This window comes from Cynocephalus volans, chromosome 4 (assembly GCF_027409185.1).
Source record: "Cynocephalus volans isolate mCynVol1 chromosome 4, mCynVol1.pri, whole genome shotgun sequence".
Lineage (NCBI taxonomy): Eukaryota > Metazoa > Chordata > Mammalia > Dermoptera > Cynocephalidae > Cynocephalus > Cynocephalus volans.
Genome location: NC_084463.1, coordinates 117,500,767 through 117,525,007, shown reverse-complemented (window position 1 = coordinate 117,525,007; position 24,241 = coordinate 117,500,767). Strand labels below are relative to the sequence as shown.

At 42.3% G+C, this 24,241-nt stretch overlaps 1 protein-coding gene across 1 annotated transcript in view; it reads right to left on the bottom strand.

Moving 5' to 3' along the window:
• Positions 1–22,960: 22,960 nt before the first annotated feature.
• Positions 22,961–24,241, bottom strand: part of OTOG (otogelin) — a 90,753-nt gene continuing 89,472 nt past the window's right edge. Inside the window, 2 exon segments of the mRNA XM_063094972.1 lie at positions 22,961–23,161; positions 23,267–23,346. Coding sequence (XP_062951042.1) covers positions 22,961–23,161; positions 23,267–23,346 — 281 coding nt within the window.

Genomic DNA, 24,241 nt, shown 5'->3' with positions numbered 1-24,241 from the left:
CCGGTAAACTTCCTGTTACTGGGAGGCAGATACCATCTCTGCGACCACCAGTTTGGAAAAAAGCCTAACGAATTTCTGGTTGGGAATAGTGTGGTAGGAGAGTTCCCAGATCCGCTTGAACCTGCCGGAGAGCAGGCTGCAGGCGGGCGCTAGACTCGGTTTATACCGGGGGGATACAAAGGTGAACAAGACCCGAGAAAGATCTACACAGTGCTACAAAGGCACCCAGAGAGACCGGTCGTCTGTGCCTAGCAGAAACCTGGTAGACTTCCTGGGCGAGGCGGTGCTGAGCAGGGTCTTGAAGGCCCAGCTGATAGACGAGGGGTGCAGAAGACACACCCCAGCCCAGCACAGTGCGCACAGAGGGGGGAGATGTGCGGCCAGGGAGGCGGAGACTCGACAGAAACCACACACCCGGTGGGGTCGCCACTGCACGATCTAACAGCCTGGGCCAGAGCACACGGAACGGGGAGAAGTCCTGTACAGGAAGTGAAAGCTCAACAGAGATCACACACCCTGTGGTACGTGATCCACCAGCCCAGCAGAGTCCAAGCTGACCAGAAAGGTGGATCCCCGGAGAAGCCCAAGACCCGAGGCAACCACACACACAAGACACTAGAGGCCAACTGAGCAGTCACGGTGGGAGCCATACCAAATTGGCAACCACAGCAACATCCTAGTTAGTCATTAGTCTCAAACTGGTGGACTGTGAAACCCCCTGCCACAATGAATAAACACCAAAAAAAAGATACCAGAAATACAAAAAATCAAGAAAGTACACCACCAAAAGTTAATAAATCTCATACTCTAGATCCTATAGAACAAGAAGCCCTTGAAATAACTGACAAGGAATTTCAAGTGATAATTCTAAGGAAACTGAATGAGATACAAGAAAACTCAGCTAGACATCATGATGAAATGAGGAAAAGTATACAGGATCTGAAAGAGGAAATATACAAGGAAATCAATGTCCTGAAAAAAAATGTAGCAGAACTTGCTGAACTGAAGAAGTTATTCAGCGAAATAAAAAACACAACGGAGAGTTTAACCAGCAGGCTTGTCGAAGTTGAAGAGAGAACCTCTGAACTTGAAGATGGGCTGTTTGAAATAACACAAGCAGACAAAAAGAAAGAAAAAAGAATCAAGGACATGGAAGAAAATCTGAGAGAGCTATCAGACAACCTCAAGCGCTCAAATATCCGAGTCATGGGTATTCCAGAAGGGGAGGAAAATGGAGATTCCATTGAAAACATATTCAACAAAATAGTGGCAGAAAACTTCCCAGGTATAGGAAAAATCACAGATCTTCACATCCAGGAAGCTCAACGATCTCCAAACGTATTCAACCCAAAAAGGCCTTCTCCAAGACATGTCATAGTCAAATTGGCAAAACTCAGAGACAAAGAGAGAATCTTAAAAGCTGCAAGAGAGAAGCGTCAAATCACCTATAAGGGAGCCCCAATCAGGTTAACATCAGACTTTTCATCACAAACCCTAAAAGCTAGAAAGGAATGGGATGATATTTTCAAAATACTAAAAGACAAAGATTGCCAGCCAAGAATACTCTACCCTGCAAGGCTATCCTTCCGAAATGAGGGGCAAATAGTATATTTCTCAGACAAACAAAAACTGCGGGAGTTCACTACCACACGACCACCCTTACAAGAAATCCTCAAAGGACTACTGGGTTTGGTTCCTGAAAAATAACTACCACTGCCATAAAAACCCAAGAAAAATCTAAACCCGCTAGTACAATAAAAATGGCATTCATGAAGAGGAAACAAGTTAACAAAAACACTATCTACAACCGAAGGAACCAACAAACAAAGAAACCAAACAGTAAATCAGAAAGCAAGGAACAAAAGACACCTAAGACAACCAAACAACCAATAAAATGCTAGGAATAAATCAACACCTTTCAATAACAACTCTTAATGTTAAAGGCTTAAATACCCCAATTAAAAGACACAGACTGGCTGACTGGATCAAAAAGCAGGACCCAACTATATGCTGCCTACAAGAGACCCACCTCACCCATAAAGATTCACACAGACTAAGAGTGAAAGGATGGAAAATGATTTACCATGCAAACAGAAAAGAAAAACGAGCTGGAGTAGCTATTCTTATATCTGACAAAATAGACTTTAAACTAAAAACCATAAAAAGAGACAATGAGGGACACTACTTAATGATAAAAGGACTGATCCATCAAGAAGACATAACAATCATAAATATGTAAGCACCCAATGTTGGAGCAGCCAGATTTATAAAACAAACTCTATTAGACCTAAAGAAGGAAATAGACACTAATACCATAATAGCAGGGGACCTGAACACCCCACTGTCAATATTAGACAGATCATCTAGGCAAAGAATCAGTAGAGAAACACAAGATCTAAACAAGACTCTAGACCAATTGGAATTGGCAGATATCTACAGAACATTCCACCCAACAACCTCAGAATATTCATTCTTCTCATCAGCACATGGATCATTCTCCAGGATAGATCACATATTAGGTCACAAATCAAGTCTCAATAAATTCAAAAAAATTGGAATTATCCCATGTATCTTCTCAGACCACAATGGATTAAAACTAGAAATTAATAACAAACAAAACTCTGGAAACTATACAAACACATGGAAATTAAACAGCATTCTACTTAATGACATATGGGTCCAAGAAGAAATCAAGCAGGAAATCAAAAAGTTTATTGAAACTAATGAAAACAATGATACATCATACCAAAACCTGTGGGATACTGCAAAAGCAGTATTGAGGGGAAAATTTATTGCATTAAATGCTCACTTCAGAAGAATAGAAAGATGGCAAGTGAACAACCTAACACTTCACCTTAAAGAACTAGAAAAACAAGAACAATCCAAACCTAAAGTTAGCAGACGGAAAGAAATCATTAAGATCAGAGCAGAACTAAATGAAATTGAAAAGCAAAAAACAATTCAAAAGATCAACGAATCAAAAAGTTGGTTTTTTGAAAAGATAAATAAAATAGACAAACCATTAGCATGGCTAACAAAAAAAAGAAGAGAGAAGACTCAAATAACAAAAATTAGAAATGAAAAAGGCGATATTACAACTGATTCATCTGAAATTCAAGGAATCATTCGAGACTACTATAAACAACTATACGCCAACAAATTTGAAAATCTGGAGAAAATGGATAAATTTCTGGACACACACAAGCTCCCAAAACTGAACCATGAAGACGTAGAAAATTTGAACAGACCAATAACAATAAAGGAGATTGAAGCTGTTATCAGAAGGCTCCCAACAAAGAAAAGCCCAGGACCAGATGGATTCACAGCAGAATTTTACCAAACATTCAAAGAGGAATTGACACCGATTCTTTACAAACTATTCCAAAAGATTGAAATGGATGCAAATCTCCCAAACTCATTCTATGAAGCAAACATCATCCTGATACCAAAACCAGGTAAAGATATAACCAAAAAAGAAAACTACAGGCCGATATCCTTGATGAATATAGATGCAAAAATCCTCACTAAAACACTAGCAAACAGAATACAGCAACACATACGAAAAATTATTCATCACGATCAAGTGGGATTCATCCCAGGGATGCAAGGTTGGTTCAACATATGCAAATCAATAAATGTGATACACCATATTAATAAACTCAAACACAAGGACCATATGATCATCTCTATAGATGCTGAAAAAGCATTTGATAAAGTTCAGCACTCATTCATGACAAAGACCCTCTATAAGTTAGGTATAGAGGGAAAGTATCTCAACATAATTAAAGCCATATATGATAAACCCACTGCCAATATCATCCTGAATGGGGAAAAGCTGAAAGCTTTTCCTTTAAGAACAGGAACTAGACAAGGATGCCCACTCTCACCACTCCTATTCAACATAGTGTTGGAAGTACTAGCCAGAGCAATCAGAGAAGAGAAGGAAATAAAGGGCATCCAGATTGGAAAAGATGAAGTCAAACTGTCCCTGTTTGCAGATGACATGATCCTATATATCGAACAGCCTAAAACCTCTACAAAAAAACTGTTGGAATTGATAAATGATTTCAGCACAGTAGCAGGATACAAAATCAACACACAAAAATCAGTAGCATTTCTTTTCTCCAATAGTGAACATGCAGAAGGAGAAATCAAGAAAGCCTGCCCATTTACAATAGCCACCAAAAAAATAAAATACTTAGGAATTGAGTTAACCAAGGATGTGAAAAATCTCTATAATGAGAACTACAAACCACTGCTGAGAGAAATTAGAGAGGATACAAGAAGATGGAAAGATATTCCATGCTCTTGGATTGGAAGAATCAACATAGTGAAAATGTCCATACTACCCAAAGTGATATACAAATTCAATGCAATCCCCATCAAAATTCCAAAGACATTTTTCTCAGAAATGGAAAAAACTATTCAGACATTTATATGGAACAATAAAAGACCACGCATAGCCAAAGCAATGCTGAGCAAAAAAAATAAAGCTGGAGGCATAACACTACCTGACTTTAAGCTATACTACAAAGCTATAATAACCAAAACAGTATGGTACTGGCATAAAAACAGACACACTGACCAATGGAATAGAATAGAGAATCCAGAAATCAACCCACACACTTACTGCCATCTGATCTTTGACAAAGGCACCAAGCCTATTCACTGGGGAAGGGACTGCCTCTTCAGCAAGTGGTGCTGGGATAACTGGATATCGATATGCAGGAGAATGAAACTAGATCCATACCTCTCATTGTATACTAAAATCAACTCAAAATGGATTAAGGATTTAAATATACACCCTGAGACAATAAAACTTCTTAAAGAAAACATAGGAGAAACACTACAGGAAATAGGACTGGGCACAGACTTCATGAATACGACCCCAAAAGCACGGGCAACCAAAGGAAAAATAAACAAATGGGATTATATCAAACTAAAAAGCTTCTGCACAGCAAAAGAAACAATTCACAGAGTTAAAAGACAACCAACAGAGTGGGAGAAAATATTTGCAAAATATACATCTGACAAAGGATTAATATCCAGAATATATAAGGAACTCAAACAACTTTACAAGAAGAAAACAAGCAACCCAATTAAAAAATGGGCAAAAGAGCTAAGTAGGCATTTCTCTAAGGAAGATATACAAATGGCCAACAGACATATGAAAAAATGCTCAACATCACTCAGCATCCGGGAAATGCAAATCAAAACCACATTGAGATACCATCTAACCCCAGTTAGGATGGCTAAAATCCAAAAGACTCTGAACGATAAATGCTGGCGAGGCTGCGGAGAAAAAGGAACTCTCATACATTGTTGGTGGGACTGCAAAATGGTGCAGCCTCTATGGAAAATGGTATGGAGGTTCCTTAAACAATTGCAAATAGATCTACCATACGACCCAGCTATCCCACTGTTGGGAATATACCCAGAGGAATGGAAATCATCAAGTCCAAGGTATACCTGTTCCCCAATGTTCATCGCAGCACTCTTTACAATAGCCAAGAGTTGGAACCAGCCCAAATGCCCATCATCAGATGAGTGGATACGGAAAATGTGGTACATCTACACGATGGAATACTACTCAGCTATATAAACGAATGAAATACTGCCATTTGCAACAACATGGATGGACCTTGAGAGAATTATATTAAGTGAAACAAGTCAGGCACAGAAAGAGAAATACCACATGTTCTCACTTATTGGAGGGAGCTAAAAATTAATATATAAATTCACACACACACACACAAACCGGGGGGAGGAAGAAGATATAACAACCACAATTATTTGAAGTTGATACGACAAGCAAACAGAAAGGACATTGTTGGGGGGGAGGGGGGGGAGGGAAAAGGAAGGGAGGTTTTGGTGATGGGGAGCAATAATCAGCTACAATGTATATCGACAAAATAAAATTTTAAAAAAAATAAAAAAATAAAAAGCATTTGATAAAAAAAAAAAAAAAATTTTGCACCTGTGTTCATGAAGGATACTGTAATGTTGTTTTGTTTCTTGTCATGTCTTTGTCTGGCTTTGGTATCAGGGTAACACCAGCTTTATAAAATAAGTTGGGAAGTGTTTCTACCTTCTCTGTCTTCTGAAAGAGTTTATGTAGGATTTGTGTTATTTATTACTTAAATGTTTGATGGAATTCACCAGATAAAGCATCTGGGCCTGGAGTTTTCTTTGTGGGATGATTTTAATTATCAATTCAATTTCTTTATTTAATATATTTGTTTTCATATTTTCTATTCCTTCTTGAGTCAGTTTTGGTCATTTATATCTATCTCAGAATTTTTCACTTCATTTAACTTGTGTAATTTGTTGGAATAAAGTTATTCATAATACTGTCTTTTAATTCTGTAGGGTCCATTCTGATATCCCCTCCTTTATTCCTGATTTTGGTAATTTGTGTATTCTCTCCTTTATTCTTGGTCAATCTGGGTAAAAGTTGATCACTTTTGTTAATTTTTCGAAGAGTAAATTTTGGGGTTTTAATTGTTTTTCTTTTCTTTCTATTTCATTGGTTTCTGATCTAATTTTATTATTAACTTCCTTCCTTCTTGGAATTTAATGCAGCCTTCATTTTATGGCCTTCTAAGGTGAAAAGCTTATGTTATTGATTTTGAATCTTTCTTCCTTCCCAGTATGTGCTTACAATTATACATTTTTTTCTAAGGACTATTTTAGTTTTATCTCATAAATTTTGATATATTGTTTTCATTTCTTTCAGTTCAAGGTATTTTCTAACTCCAGTTGTGGTTTTTCCTTATTTTATTCAGAAGTGTGTTAATTTTTAAATATTTAAATATCTTAACTAAAGATATTCCAGGTATCTTTCTTTGGTTGATTTTTTAATTTAATTCCACGGTGGTTGGGGAATGTACTTTGTATGATGACATTCCTTAAAATATATTGAGACTAATGTAATAGTCTCAATAAAAGTGTTATTCAACATTTGAAAAGTGTTTATTTTCCTATCATTAAGTGGAGTAATCTACATATGTCATTTAGGTTAAGTGGGTTGACAGTGTTGTTTAAGTCCTCTATATTATTGCTTATTTTCTACTAACTTTGAGGAATATTAACATTTTCAACAGTTTTTCTACTAACTCTGAGGAGTATTAACATTTTCAAGTATAATTGTCAAATTGTCTATCTCTCCTTTCAATTATGTTAGGTTTTGCCTCATATATATTGGGGCTGTGCTGTAAAATGCTTTCACATATATAATTGATGTACCTACTTGATGTATTCAACATTTTATCATTATGAAACATTCTTCTTTGCCTCCAGGAATATTTCTTGTCTTAAAGTCTGTTTCATCTATGTTAATATTGCCTCTCCAACTCTCTCATGGTTTCCATTTGCAGAATATACAAATTTCCGTTTTTTTCTTTCAAATTACTTATTCCTAAATTCTGTCTCTTGCAGCCTGCATATAGTTAGTTCTTACTTTTCTTGTCCAGTTCAACAATTATTGCATATGTATATGTGTATAATCCTATATATCAGTTTTATTGGTATAATTCACATACCATACAATTCACTCTTTTAAAGTATACCATTCTATGTATTTTATTATATTGACAGATTTGTGCAACTATTACAAAAATCAATTGTTAAACATTTGAATTGCCCCAAAAGAAGCCCAGTACACGTTAGCAATCATTTCTCACTTCACCCAGGAACCCCCAAGCCCTGAGCAACCACAAATCTACTTTCCGTTCCTATAAATTGAACTATTATGGACAGTTTATATAAATGGAATCATGCAGTATGTGCTCTTTTGTGACCGACTTACTTAGCATGATGTTTTCAAGGTCCATTCATGTTATAGCATTTATCAGTACTGCATTCCATTTTATGGCTGAATAATATTCTATTGTGTGGAATCATATTTACCTATTTATTAGAGGATGGACATTGGGGTTGCTTTCACTTTTTGCTATTATGAGTAATGTTGCAATGAACATTTGTGTACAGTGTTCATGTGGACATACGTTTTCAATTATTTTCGGTATATACTAGGAGTGGAATTGCTGGGTTATATGGTAGCTGTTTTAGTCCATTTTATGTTGCTGTAACAGAATATCACAGTCTGGGTAATTTGTAGAGAAAAAAATATATTTCTCACAGTTCTGAAGGCTAGGAAGTCCAATATCAAGGTGCCAGCATCTGGTGAGGGCCTTCTTACTGCATCATCCCATGGTGAAAGGCAAGAGAGTGAGAGAGGGTGAGAGAGTGAATGGAAGGGGGTCAAACTCATCCTTTCATCAGGAATCCATTCCTGTGATAACTAACCCACTCCTGCAATAATGGCATTATCGTGATAATGGCAGAACACTCATACCTAATCACGTCTCAACACTGTTGCATTGGGGATTAAGTTTCCAACAAATATACTTTGGGAGACACATTCAAACCATAGCAGTAACCCTATGTTTAACATTTTGAGAAACTGCTATTTTCCAAAGTAGCTGAAACATTTCATACTTCTATCAGCAATGTATGAGGGTTTCAATTTCTCCACATCCTCTCCAACACTTGTTATTATCTGACATTTTTATTATAGCCATCCTAGTGGGTGTGAAGTGGTAACCATTATGGTTTTTATTCCCTTTTCCCTGCTGACTAATGGTGTTGATCCTCTTTTTATGTGCTTATTAGACATTTGTACTTCTTCTTTGGAGAAATGTCTATTCATATCCTTTGTCTGTTTTTTAAACTGGGTTATTTTGTTGTTTACTATTGATTTTAAGAGTTTTTTTTAATATTATGGATACAAGTCCCTTATCAGACACATAATAGGCAAATATTTTCTCCCATTCTGTGAATTGTCTTTTTACTTTTTTGATGTCCTTTAAAGAACAAAGGCTTTAATTTTGATAAAGTTTGAAATATCTATATTTCTTTTGTCACTTGGGCTTTTGGTGTCACATCTAAGAAGGCTTTAGTTAACCCAAGGTAGTGAAAATTTACTCCTATACTTTCTTCTAAGAGTTTTATTGTTTTACCAATTACATTTAGATCTAGAATCCATTTGAAGTTAGTTTTTGTATATGGCATAAGGAATGGGTCCAATTTCTTTCTTTTGCATGTAGATATTCAGTTGTCCCAGCGCCATTGTTGAAGAGACTGTTCTTTTCCCCCACTGAATTGTCTTGGCACATGTTCAACAATCAGTTTGGGGAAAGGGAGGGGTGAAAGGGAGGAATTGGTAAAGGGCCATGAAAATCAATTGCATTGTAAAATGATAAAAAATAATAATAATAAAGTTGGACTACTTAAAAGAGAGTATTTCAGTAAAAAAGAAAAAAAAAAGTCTTTTGGATATTAGCCATTCTAACTGGGGTGAGATGGTATCTCAGTGTGGTTTTGATTTGCATTTCCCAAATGCTGAGGGATGTTGAGCATTTTTTCATGTGTCTGTTGGCCATTCATATATCTTTCTTTGAGAAATACCTATTTAGCTCTTTTGCCCATTTTTTAATTGGATTACTTGTTTTTTTGTTGTAAAGTTTTTTGAGTTCCTTGTATATTCTGGATATTAATCCTTTGTCAGATGTATATTTTGCAAATATTTTCTCCTACTCTGTTGGTTGTCTCTTAACTCTGTTAATTGTTTCTTTTGCTGTGCAGAAGCTTTTTCGTTTGATATAATCCCATTTATTTATTTTTCCTTTGTTTGCCCTTGCTTTTGGGGTCGTATTCATGAAGTCTGTGCCCAGTCCTACTTCCTGAAGTGTTTCTCCTATGTTTTCTTTAAGAAGTTTTATTGTTTCAGGGTGTATATTTAATTCTTTAATCTATTTTGAGTTGATTTTAGTATATGGTGAGAGGTACGGGTCTAGTTTCATTCTCCTGCATATGGATATCCAGTTATCCCAGCACCACTTGCTGAAGAGGCAGTCTCTTCCCCAGTGTATAGGCTTGGTGCCTTGCTGGCGAGGTTGTGGAGAAAAAAGAACTCTCATACATTGTTGGTGGGACTGCAAAATGGTGCAGCCTCTATGGAAAATGGTATGGATGTTCCTCAAACAATTGCAGATAGATCTACCATATGACCCAGCTATCCCACTGCTGGGAATATACCTGGAGGAATGGAAATCATCAAGTCAAAGGTATACCTGTTCTCCAATGTTCATTGCAGCTATATTACAATAGCTAAGAGTTGGAACCAGCCCAAATGCACATCATCAGATGAGTGGTTATGGAAAATGTGGTATATCTACACAATGGAATACTACTCTGCTATAAAAAAGAATGAAATACTGCCATTTGCAACAACATGGATGGACCTAGAGAGAATTTTATTAAGTGAAACAAGTCAGGCAGAGAAAGAGAAATATCACATGTTCTCACTTATTTGTGGGAGCTAAAAATAAACAAATAAATACACAAATAAACTGGGGGGGTGGGAGGGAAGAAGACACAACAATCACATTCCTTGAAGTTGATACCACAAGCGAACAGAAAGGAGGTTGTTGGGTGGGAGAGGGGAGAGGGAGGAGGGAGGGAGGTTTCGGTAATGGGCCACAATAATCAACCACATTGTACATTGACAAAATAAAATTAAATTAAAAAATAAAATATATGACTAGTAACAACAAAAAAAAAGCAATCAGTTTGACACAAATGTGAGGATTTGCTTATGGGCTTTCAGTTTTATTCCATTGATCTATATGTTTATCCTTATGTCAGTACCATGTCCGCAATTTTTAAAATATTATTTATTGTAAGTATATTGTTATTATTACAAATTGTGATTTTTCTTTATGCCCTTCACCCACCCTATCCCTCCTCAACGCCCCCCACCTCACCCTCATCTCTAGTATTCTGGAAGTTCAAGGAATTGTTTAGGTCCCTTCCTTCCTGCCTCCCCTCCCCTCCTCTCCCCTCCCCTCCCCTCCCCTCCCCTCCCCTCCACCCAGTTATAAGTGAGAACATGCAGTACTTTCCTTTCCTTGTCTGGCTTGTTTCACTTAACATAATTCTCTCCAAACTCATCCATGTGGCTGCAAATGGCAGAATTTCATTCTTTTTTATGGTTGAGTAGTATTCTGTTGTATATATATACCATATTTTCCTTATACAGTTGTCTGTCAATGGACATTTGGGTTGGTTCCATATTTTAGCAATCATAAATAGAGCTGCAGTGAACATGGGAGTGCAAGTATCACTTCAACATGATGATTTTCATTCCTTTGGCTATATGCCCAGCAGTGGGATTGCTGGATCTTATGGTAACTCTATCTGTAGTTGTTTGAGGAACCTCCATACTGTTTTCCATAATGGCTGTACTAATTTACAGTCCCACCAACAGTGTAGAAGAGTTTCCCTTTCCCTGCATTCTTGCCAGCATTTGTTGTTCTTATTGTTTTTAATAATGGCCATTCTAACTAGGGTGAGATGATATCTCAGTGTGGTTTTGGTTTCTATTTCTCTGATGACTAGTGATATTGAGCATTTTTTCATCTACCAGTAGGCCATCTGTATGTCTTCCTTATTGAGTGCACTGGTCACACCACATACAAATTGATAGGCAGATTATGGAGCCTTGTAGATTTTGAGGTGTTTAAGCATTTTGAGGTGTTTAAGCATAACCTCTGCTTAAGCCAATTTATTGGCTGACTACTAAGCTAAGCTACTCTAAGTACATTATATAAGTGGAATCATACAATATTTATTCCTGTGACTGGCTTATTTCACTTAACACATAGTTTTTAAGCTTCATCCATGTGACAACATGTGTCGGGAACTTTTTTCTTTCTAAGGCTGCATAATATTCCACTCTAGGTATCTACCACATTTTGTTTATCCATTCATGTATTGATGGAAACTTGGGTTGCTTCCACCTTTTGGTTATTGTGAGTAATGCTGCAGTAAAAACGGATGTACAAATATCTGTTTATGTTTCTGTTTTCAAGTCTTTGGGGGTATATGCCCAGAAGTGCAATTGCTGGGTCATATGGTAATTATATTTTTAATTTTGAGGGAACTGCCTTTTTGTTTTCCATGGTGGCTGTGCCATTTTACATTTTCACCAGCAATGCACAAGGTTCCAATTTCTCTTCATTCTCACTAACACTTGTCATTTTCTTTTATATTTCTTTGTTTAAATAATAGCCATCCTAATTGTTATAATTTGTGGTTTTGATATGCATTTCCCTAATAATTAGTGACGTTGAGCCTCTTCTCATGTGCTTATTGATCATTTGTATATCTTCTTTGAAGAAGTGTCTGTTTAAGTCCTTGGCTTATTTTTTAATTATGTTGGTTTTTTGTTGTTCAGTTTTAAGAGTTCTCCACGTACAGTGATGTGTCGTTTAATGATGGGGGTATAGCCTGAGAAATTTTATCATTGTGTGATTATAGTGTACTTAATACAAACCTATATGGTATAGCCTACTACGTGTGTAGGCTAATGGTATAGCCTGTTTCGCCTGGGCTACAAACCTGTGCAGCATGTTACAATACCAAATACTAAAGGCAATTGTAACACAATGGTAAGTTTTTGTGTATTTAACCGTATTTAAACATAGAAAATGCACAATAAAAATATGCTATAATCTTGTGGGGCCACTGCATAGATGCAGTCCATTGTTGATTGAAACATTGTTATGTGGCCGTAAGTGTATTCTGGGTTCAGTCATTATTTCTTTACCTTCTGTCCTTTTGGGGCTTAAATTACATGGATTAAGATCTCTTCATATCATTTACAGGTCGCTGAGGCTCTGTTTATTTTTTTCAGTTTTTTTTTACTCTAATTTATTTTGGATGATTTTTCTTGTTATGCTTTCAAATTCACTGATCCTTTCTTCTGTGCTCTCTAATCTGTGTTAATCCTATTTTCATTTAAACTTTTGTATTTTCATCACTAGAAGTTCTATGTTCTTTTTAAAAATATTTGTTTCTCTCCTCTTATGTTAATTTTTCTCTGCTTTCTTGAGTGTATTTATATTAGCTATTTTTAAGTCCTTGTCTGCTAATATCACCTTTGTCATTTCTCAGTCTGTTTCTGTTGACTGATTTTTCTCCTTGTTATGGGTCACATTTTCCACCTTCTTTGTATGTCTAGTAATTTATTCTTGAATCCTGGACATTATTAATATCATGCGTTGAATGTCTGAATTTTTTTTCCTTCAAAGAATATTTAGACTTTGTTGTGTCTTATAGTTAAGTTAGTTATGTATCAGCATGGTCAATTTGAGGCTTGTTTCAGGGCTTAATTAGAGCAGGTTTAGGGTGGCCTTTACTCCAGGGCTAGTTTAGTCCTATTTCTAAGGTGTGACCCTTTCCAGAGGCTAAGTTAAGTGCCCTGTTCAATGCAATTTCTCCACTCTAGATAGTAAGAACTTGAGTGTCTCCCAGCCCTGTGTAAGATCTGGAAATTGCTCCGTTTACAATTACTCAGTAGTCCTTTGCCCAGCCTTATGGATTTTCACCTTATACAGGTGCACCTTAGCACTCAGCAACAGCCTTAATCTATAAAAAATTTTGGAGCTCTTTCCCTACATAGGTCCCTTATCTCTCTTATTCTGTCTCACAAATTCCAGTTGCCTCAGGCATCCTGAATTTGATCTCTGTCTCTTCAACTCAGTGAGACCACCAGGCTCTGCTGGGATGTCCCCCTCCCTGTGCCTTGTTCCAAAAAATAGTCCAGGTAGAAGTTTGAGCTTTCTAGTAAGGCTTACTTCATTTGTTTCCCTTCTCTTTTGGATCCTGGCTGTGTATTGTCTGTTACCCAATGTCTAAAAACATATATTTCATGTATTTTGACCAATTTTCTAGTTGTTTATAATTGTAGGGTAGGTCAGGTACCAGTTGCCCTTTGTGGTGGAAGCAGAGATCATGTATGTTTTTAATTTCTAAAATTTTGTTTTGTTTTGTCTTTTGATTGTGATTTTACATATAAGCTTTCTATTTTACGAATACAATATCCTCATTAATCATCCTGGGAATGTTAATTAGAATACTCTTCATGTCTTTCCTGTTTTTCAAATTGATAGAATTTCACTTGGCACCATTTCAGGGCTGTCCATTTTTTTCAAATAGACAGTAAGTTTTACTTGACTGCTAATGCGTACAATAAGAGTCCAGATTAATCAGAATTGGTACTGTGAGGGCTTCTTAGCAGCCATGTACATAAATGGCTGGGGGAGACACACCGTAACCTTTCACTCACGGGTGGTGCTGGTTTTTATGCTCGTTGTCCCCTGATGGTGGGACGACGGTTGTTTCCCACACAGAATCTCTTCTAATCCTCATTTAATTCTCACGACTATTATAATTACTATTTCAGTTTTACAGTTGAGGGAGCTAAATTTCAGAGAGGTTCAGTAATTTGCCAACGTCACAGCACTAGTGAGTGAAGCAACCAGGATTAGAACCCAGGCTGTCTGTTTAACTGTATACTATGCTGACTTCCATTTGCTTTATAATTTCCAGAAACTTCATGTTCTGGCCCATTGTTTGAACCGTTTCATGTTTTGCAGCACAGATACAGATATTTTCTTGTTTTAAAATTTCTTTTGTCTTCTCATCTGACTTTCGTGAGTATTTTGAGAGTATTTATAGCATTAGTGGCTTTTTTTTAAATCTTGAAACTATGGTCCACATTTTTTCCATAGTATAAACTATTTCCTTAAGTTAAATTATTCTTTAAGTTCAAATCCTCAGTGGAACTACTGAGAAAAGAACAGATATTTTTTAGTAACTTCATATATACTTTGTAAAATTAAATTTTCATAAGTTTTACCAATACATTCCTATCAACAGTGCATCAGAGTGCCAGCTGCTCCATGGGGTGTAGCTTTTAATTGGTGTCTCTGGAAGATCCAAAATTTTAAGATGTCTAATGGTGGAATTTGAGGCACTGTGACATATGCACAGAAGAGATATTTTTGAGAGCAGTCCCTTCCCTGTACCTCTCAAATCCCTTACAGACCCCCCTTTCTCCTCCAGCAGCCCCTCCTGCACATGTTGGGGGCAGGGCCTGGGCTTGGGGCACCTCTGCCAGGATCCTACTGATCCATGTTCTTGCCTGACACTCAGCAGCTGTCGTGGAGGCGTGGGCTGCAGGCACTGTTCCCTATGGGCCGTGTGCAGGCTGCAGGCCGGGGATCCTTTCCCGCCTAATCCGAGGGGCACTGGCAGTGGGGAGGGAGACAGCTGGGTGTAACTGATCTGCAAAGGAATGGAATGGTGAAGGCCCCCCAGCACTAGGCTGGGCCGTCTGCAGGCTGCCTGCCCCAGCTGCCGAGCCTTTAACCCTTCCCTCTCTTCCTTCTTTCTCCCCTCCATCCGAGGAGTTGATGTCACCCAACTAAGCCAAGTCCTAGGAAGCCCCCTGAGGAATCGGCTTCCCTGGCTGGGGCTGCACACCTTGCAGAGGACCCCGCCATGTGATAGTTACTCTTGGGGAAGCTCTGGCAGGAGCAAGAGGCATGGGTCCTACCTGGGGAGATTTCTGTCTTAGAAGGAGACAGGGCTCTCAGAAGGCCCATTGGGTGACTTGGATAGTAGAGGCTGTGGGGTCAAAGCAGGAAGACCCACCCTGGGTTGGAGCTCAGGGAATATTCCCTGGCAGAGGCATGGAAGGAGTACTGGGTTTGGAGTCTGGTGCTGCCTCCACCATTGCTCACCTTGCAGTGAGACCTTGGGTGAGTCATTGTCTCTCGCTGGGATGAGTTTCCTACTCCTGAAAATGTGGAGCTTGAAGATGATCTTTAAGGTTCTTTCCATAGTGATAACAATAGCTCCATTCATTAAATGCCTATCATAGGCCAAGGGCTTTATCTATGAACATTCTCACCATCACTTTGCCAGACTCTCATTCCCATTTTAGTGACAAGGAAACTGAGACTTGGAGAGGATAAATCACATAGCTGTTCCAAGACAGAGCCTGACTGCACAATCCAGACACTTTCCATCACATCCTGCTTCTTCTTCAGCTCCAACTGTCTATGAAGAGTGATTTAGTTCAGGTGGAACAGAGGCAGGATGGCATCGCTGGCTGGGGCACAGCAGAGGCATAGGCTTAGGGATGAGCCCCAAGCCTGCCAGACTAAGGCTGGGCTGGGCTGGGCTGGGGCCAACCGCTTACTCCTGCTTCCCTCTTGCCCTGGGCCCTGCTGGACTGGGATCCCCTGGCTGAGCCAGGCAGGCTCAAACATGGGACAGCTTCTGCAGTTGTCCAGCCTTTTCCCAACCATGATCTCATTTCACCCTCATGCCAACCCTGAGATGCAGAACCTGTCGCTCCTCCTCACCATGGAGGACTGAGTCTTGAAATTTGCCAACGTCCTACAACTGCTAATTGGCAAAAGAGAGACTAGAACACTTTTTCCACTACCCCCTCTGGCTTCCTGGAGGAAGGGGCTTGGAGTACAAGCTATCAGGCTGCCAGCAGTCCTCCTATTGTTCTTCATGGCTAAGAAGGAAAGTATGAGTATGGGAGTTAAATGAAGTGAGCTCAAGTCCTGATTCCTCTACTCTCCAGCTGTGCAAGTCACTTACCCTCTCTGAGCCTTAGCCACCTCATCCATTGTGAATAAAGATGGGGTGAGTAAATGAACACCTGTTGGAGCCAGGCCTGCACCCTGCTCCCCTGAGCAGAGCATAGATACAGGCTGGCATGTGAGGCCCCAGACATGCAGAATCCAGGGCTGTGGGGGACTAGAGGTCAGAGGGTGGGAGCCTGTGGGCTGCTGTGTTGCAGCTGGTCTGAAAGCTAAGCAGGAACTGCCTAGGGAGAGGGAGGAAAGGGGCAATCTAGGTGAGGCAGAGATGCAGAGGCAGGAATCGATGCTGTGTGGGAGAAGCAGGAACAGGGTTTGGATTCGACTAGCAGGGAGGAGGTGGGGTCCTCATGGCAAGCAGAGGCTGAGGAGTAACCCTGGAGGATGGCTCAGCTCTACAGAATGAGTTCCCCAAGGGTGCAGGGGCTGGACCAGTTGCCACTATGCTGCCCGCCCATCTCCACCCACCCCCACCCAATCCCTGGACTGCCAGGATCTCTGGGCAAGGGGCCGGGGGCAGCTAGGGAGGTGGGTACAATTCCAGCTTGAGAGAGACAGCTGTGCAGGCCTTCTGCCTGCTGCAGGGGATTAACTGGCACCGCCACAGTAGGTTGTGGGGGCACCTGGCTCCCCAGCTCTGCCCACCCCTGCACCTTTTAACTCCTTGCTGTCAGGCCTCCTTACCTTCAGGCTTTGGGACATGTTCATACTCATTTTCCAATGTCCTCTGTGTAGTTGTTGGGGACACAGAGATAAATAAAAATCTAGGGCAGGGACTACGCAACCAGAGGTGCTATATGCATCACTGTCCCTCCTCGTGCCAGCATTGGGCCCTCTGAGGCCCTCAATTTCTCTCCACGGCAAAGCCCTTCTTCTCCCTCCATTGGCTCCTTCAAAGACATATGGTCAAGTCACTGCCTTCCTCAAATCATCAAATAAACCTTCCCTGACCTTATGCCCTAGCCCTTCTTTTTCAGCCAAACTTCTCAGAGTTGTCCTCCTCACTATTTTCACTTCCTCCCTGAGAAGACACTGCACACCAGACCCATTTTCTCATCTTCCTGGGCACACAGTGGGACTACATCCCCAGCCTCCCTTGCAGTCAGGCGTGACGGGTGGAATGTGAGTGGAAGAGAGCAGGCCATGCTCAGTCCTCACTGCAGACGTCCAGTGCGTGCTGCCTGTAGACCTCGCCAGCACTGGCTCCTTGCACTTGAACATGGCAACCTTGGAAGACTCGTGCTGAAGATGGTGGAACCCCAAGACAGAGGAGCCCAGACCTCTGAATCATTTTAGACACAAGTTCTAGCTACTCAGGAACACCTATTTTGGCTATTTTTAAAAACAGGATGGAAGAATAAATCTCTATCATGTTTGAGCCACAGAAAAGAATATAAATATGAAGAATTTGGTCCCCACCTCTCCTCTACCTTCCCTTGTGGGATAACCCAGGAAAGCAGGGAAGAGGAGTCCTGGGACTCAGAAAAGATGGTTGGAAGGGGGAAATATTTGCGGAGGGGAAGAGAGATTTCCTGGGATGGCATGTGATGAAACTATACATGTCGTGTTTGACCTTTAACTTGAAGTTGTTCCCAAATTTGCCATCTGCTGTTGCCAAACCACCATGATAAGTGGTTAGCCTTATGTGGTCCAGAGCCTTGAGGACATGTAAAAGACAGGGCCACACATGGATGAAAAGGCCATGGGGTCCTAAACTGGGGGGAGGGGGCCAGTGCTGATAGAGCTGGTAGGAGTGGCAAGGAAAGGGTTAAGGGATCTGTGAGCAGGATTGGCTCCCCTCTCAGTGAGGGCAGTAAAATCAGCATGTCGCCTCCAATTTGCTCCGGCCTGACCTTGAACGTGAATCATTCCATCACAATGTCCTTATTGATTTCCACAGGAAGAGGATTAAGCCCAGAAAATCAGGGCGGGAACTTGAGCCTGCACCACGGAGAATGGGATGGTTCTGCGGCTCAAAACCCCTCGTGTTTGCAAAACGTCACAGGAGGCTATAGGCTGGGCAACCATCCTGCTTGGCCACCAACTCTCTGAGTGGCTGGGCTGGTCCTGGGCTTCTGTTTTGTTACCCGTTGGGTGTGTGGCCTCCAGGGTTGTCGCAAGTTTTAAATCATATGCAGAGAGTGGGGAAGAGACGGGGGTGGGGGAGATGCTACAGTAGAGCCTTGGGTCTGTTCTGGCCCTAACAGCCAGAAAAAGCCATCCTCACCCTCAAAGCCCCTCAAGAGAATGAGATACAGGTAGGTGTGTGTGTGCCCCTCACACAGGTGCATAAAGGAGGTGGGTCATTCTGTAGGAACCAACCCACAATTTCCTTTCTTCATTTAGCATATCCTATAGAGCCCAACATGTCAGTGCACAAAAGGGCTACATAGTATTATTCTACGGTATGGCTGTACCAGGATATTTAATCAATCCCTATTAATAGGCATTTAAAGTTAGCAATTTTTAAAACTTACGACAATGCTGCAATGAGCACCCCTAGCACATGCCTCTGTATAAATTTTCTTTAGATGCTATATAAGTTTCTTATTGCTGCTGTAGCAAATTACCACACACTTAGTGACTTAAAATAATACAAATTTATTCTCTTAAAGTTCCAGAGATCAAAAGGCTCAAATCAGTGTCACTGGGTTAAAATCAAGAGGTCAGCAGGCTTGTGTTCCTCTGGAGGCTCTAGGGAGAATCCATTTCCTGGATTTTCCAGCTTCTAGAGGCTGCCTGTATTCCTTGGTCAACGGCCCCTTCCTCCAACTTCAAAGTGTGTCACTCCAACCTCAGCTTCTGTCATTTCATCTCTCTCTCTCTGACTCTGGCCCTCCTGCATCCCTTTTATAAGGACCCATGTGATTACATTGTGTCCACCTGCATAATCCAGGATAATCTTCCCAATTTAAGACCCCTAACTTAATCACATCTGCAAAGTACTTTCTATCATGTACATTAGTATAGTCACAGGTTCTAGCTGCCTAGAAATAGGATGACTTAGTCAATGGATATACAAAGGCACTTCAAAAAGTTTGTGGAAAAATAGAATTGAAAGATAATACAAATCTTTCCACAAACTTCCTAAAGTGCCCCCCCATGTATTTTTAATTAAATCAACATCTCCAAATTGTATCCTTGAACAATCGTATCAACACTGTTGGTATTGCTTCCTTGGAGGGCAATTGGGCAACACTGATTAAAGTTCAAAATCCTCACCCTCTTCTGTCTTCTCCACAGTGCAGAGGAGGCTTGGTGATTTGCCTCTTGTTAGTCTTTTACTAAAGTGTCCTAGCCTAAAACAGTTGGTTTGGCCAGAGGGGATATAGGGGATCAGGACTCTCAGGGGAACAGGACTGGGAGTTTTGGTCAAAAGGTTGGAGTGGAAGGTTGGCTTCCAGGAGGAGCAGGCAGGAGGCGGTGGCTGGGTGGGAGTGGAGGTGAGGTGTGGGATGAACAACCAGGCACACTGTGATTCCAGAAATGGGGTTTGATCATCTGAAGCTATGCCCCCTGTGCATGTATGGTGAGGGTAGAACAGGAGGGCTGAGAGCTGTTGCTGACTGCCCAGGAGAGCAAGGCCACCAAAGCTGGGTCACTGGTGACAGATCGGATGTGGGAAACGGGCATCAGAAAGTCTGGGGCCACCCTCCCAGACTGCAGAAGGACATTTAGGCCAAGGCTTGCTGACCTGACACCTGATGCCCTCTGCCTCTGCCTCACACACAACAGCTAACTCTTCAAAAGTTGCTTTCTCCTACCCGGATGTAATAGATGGATGTGGTGGTGAGGTGGGGGATGAACAGCTGGGAGCACTGAGATTCCAGCAATGGCTAAAGAACCACCTATGCCTTCATATGAACATCTTGCTGTATAATAGAATCAGTATTTTAAATCAGTTCTTTTTAAAGGTATGTTTAAAGTCATGCCCTGTTGAGCTCAGGGCTTGAAACCCTGACAGCTATTGATATGGGATTTAGGAATTGTGTTGTGGCTAAGGAAATGACCACAAGCCAACGATCATCATTAGTGATGAAGAAGTTTGAAAGCCCTGTCCCACCCCACCTCCAGCTATAATGACGGGAAATTTAAAAGTACAAAGTATGCATTTAAGGCTATAAATGTCCCTTTAAGTGCTGCTTTATCTGCATATAACACAAGTTTATATGCTTTATCTGCATATAAACACAACTTTAATGTGTTATAATTTCATAATTACTCAGATCAAAATGTCTAATTTCTTCTTTGATCCATTGCCTATTTTAAAGTGTGCTGCTTATGAGGCTATGAAACTCCTTTTTTGTTAGGAAAAGTCCCAGGGTCCATGTTAGCAGACAGAGATACCATGAAGGGAGAAGCTTACTTGTGAAATAAAATCCAAGCCTTCCAAGTGTTAGCTTCAAAAAGACACTCTGTACCCCCTCCAGGTGGGGTGAAGCTCTTGCACCCTAAGCACTAACTTAGGCCCAATGAATCCCTCCTCTTATTGAGGGATATTTCCTGCCCTATCCTCCTCCTTCCCACATGGGACAATCTAGGAAAGTACCCTCCCACTTGCTTTTTAGGTGTGTTGACTGTCCTTTAAAGTTAAATGATCACTTAGATCCTATCCCTGGATTCTCCCTAACCTTAGCACCATCAATGTAGCAGCAAAAACTTACAAAGTTCTTTGGGAGAACAACCAGGAAATAAATACAGAAATGTTCATAGGTCAACGTTACACCTACTCTCAGGGCCTGCTCCATCCACATCCTATGTGACAGGTATGTGTGCCTGGCCCCACAGAGCTAGAACCACTCCTCAGTGCCCTCACCTGAGTGTCGACTCCCCAGCTCTCAGTGTTCTTTTCCTGTTTCCTCCAGAAGCCAGTCTCTGATCAGTTCAGTTCCAACCAGCAGACCCCCACCAATGGCCTGCTCTCAGTGGGGCATGGTGCTGGGCATGGGTGGAGCAGAAGTTGGGCTGACCTTCAGGGACAAAAATAGGGTCTTCTCTTCACAGCTGACACTCCTTCAGATTCAAAGCAAAGCTGGCATTCTCAGAGATGCTCAGAGGCCTGAAGCCTTCCAGTGGTTTATTGATACATAAGTAGAACACAGGGGAACAAGGAGGCTGCAGGAACCACTGGGGACCATCCTGGCACCACCCCCTCACTCCAAGGAGTGCCAGGGCAGTCACACATCTCCAGACACATGGGGCAGTGCTGGGGCCTGAACAACTCCATGTTCATGCCCTTTGGACCCAATGGCAAAAAGGGGCATAGGGGTGGGGGGCCTACAGAGTGGGGTGTGGAGGGGGCTCTGGCCCTGGCTTTAGGAAGGACACTCTGGTTCAGACACCAGGCTCTGACAGATGTTCAGGGACGTGGCAGCAGCACACGCACAGGGCTGCATTTTCCACTGACAGACGCTCTCCTGCTAAACAGTCCCATGGAGCACAGAGCCTGGAATTGGCTGAGCCACAAAACCCTCACTCAGGCCCCTCCAGAGACCAACTCTGCTAAGTCCTTGGAGAAAAGGCACATCGCAAAGCCACTAGCTACATTTGCAGGCTGAATGTACCCTTTAAACCATCTACGGCCCTTGGAGGGGTGGGCTATCCACAGCGTCCCAGGAAGTAGTGCTGGATCCTTGCTGAGGAGGAATTCATTCTTCCCTACTGCCGCCTGGCAATAGCCAGCCCACCTGCCAGGAAGGTCAGCTTGGGGGCGGGTTACCAGGCACAGGCACGGGCCTGCTCTTCTAAATCCTTCCCTGGATTACAATATCAATATCAGAACACCAGGACATCCCTCTTGGGGCTACAGAGGACTTCAAGGTCACTGAGCCCACTCAGTTTCTGTGCCTGACCTCACAGACCTTGGTGAGAGGACCTGGGCCCTGAAACCCATATTCTTTGCTTTTGGAAGCCCTTCTGGGCAGCTGTACTCAGGCCTGCATGTTGCCATGAAACCCCCTTTCCTTTGACTGTGTCTGCATTTCTCCTGTGGTCCAAAGGGCCAAGAAAGAGCAGGGGCCACCCCATCCTGACCCTTTGCTTGGTCTTTGGTCCAGCTTCGGTCCCAGCATCTTGGGAAAGCTCTCACCCCCTCCACCAGAGAACTGTGGCCAGAGTCACAGATGTGCAGGGGCTGCTGCCCCTGGATCCACGCCCATTCCCAACTTCAAGCCAGGGACAGAGTTGAGTTTCTTGAGCCCTCAGCTGAGGCACTTTCCTATGTGTGAAGGAGGTGGAGCCCAGAGAAGTAGCCAGGATGGGCAGGTGTGGCCATTTCTGGTCACTCCTGAGGCCTCTGACCACTATTCAGTGCTCAGCACATACCAGCTTCCCACCACCTGTAATCCTCACCCCCACCCCCCACACACACTGGGCCCGCTGGAATCAGAAAGTGAGGGTGGCAGAGGTGGTCCAGCAGCCCTGGCCCCCAGGCCTCAGGACCACTGGCAGGCACAGTCGGTGGGCTCCTGCACTGTGTAGGGCACCCAGGTGGCATTGGTGGCACAGAAGAGCTGCACAGAGCGTCGTTGCAAGCCCACCTCACGGCAGCACTTGCAGAAGCGGGCATAGGTGTTGATGTTGTAGTTGTAGATACTGGCAGACGGGCACCTCCCATCACAGGACACTAGGTTCACCTAGAGATGGGCAGGCCAGTGAGGCAGCCTGTGGAGCTTTCACCCCCCCCAAGCCCCCTGTGCCCATCTTTGGCTGCCCCCCTACACCATGCGGGCACCACACACAGGGGTGTTGCTCCTGCAGTCATTCTTGCGGATGGTCATGCGGATGGTCACCTTCTTGCAGGAGCGTCCATCCTCCTTACCTGGGGGGACAGGGTGGATGAAGCAGCCATGGCTGAGACAGGCTCCCTGGGGAAAGCAGGATGGGCCAGCCTGGGGCAGTTAGTGTCATGCTGGGGGGGTCCCTCTCCCAGCGTTAGCGCCCATGCATGAGTGCCCTTCCCCATCAGGGGAAAAGCCTTTTAACCCGATGCCCTGGAAGGAGGTGGAGTCAGGGAGGCAAAGACAGAGCAGCATGAGCAAGCAAGACAGAGGAAGATGCCTGGGATGGCCAGCGGGGCCCCTTTGGGGACTCTGTGCTAGGGAAGAGGAGGATTTGGGGACAGGGGCAGGCTGCCTCCCCACCCCAGCCCCAACATCTGTCTCTAGTCCCTGTTGTCACCCCTAAGTGTGTCCTCATTCCTCTCTGAGCTTCAGTTTTCCTACTGAGAGGGCTTCTAGCATCCAGATTCTGCACTCTCCTGAATAAATGGAAACCCCAGTCCCTCGTAGGATGCTTCACACAGCAGTTTCTCTGGGTTTCTATATCAATCAAAGGGGACCAGGGACTCGCCCACCTGGCAGAGCTATTGCAGGAATGGCTATTGATGAGTAGGGGCTTTCCTCCACCTGGATCATGCCTCTCACAGACAACCAATGGAGTGGCTCATTCACGCCCTCACCTCCTTTAGCAATTTGTTCCAATATCTCCTCACTGAGGCCTTTCCTGATCCCCTTCTTGAAACTGCACCTCCCTCCCTCCCTCCACCCAGTCCTTCCTGCCAGACCCCTCCCCTGCCTTATTGTATCCAGAGCACAATCACTGTCCTATCAGAGACACATTTGTAATTGCACTGTTGAAGCCTAATAGATTCAGGGCTTCCTTTTGCATGGGTCCCTTCCATAATCTGTTGTGAGGTTTTTTCTCATTTTAAATAA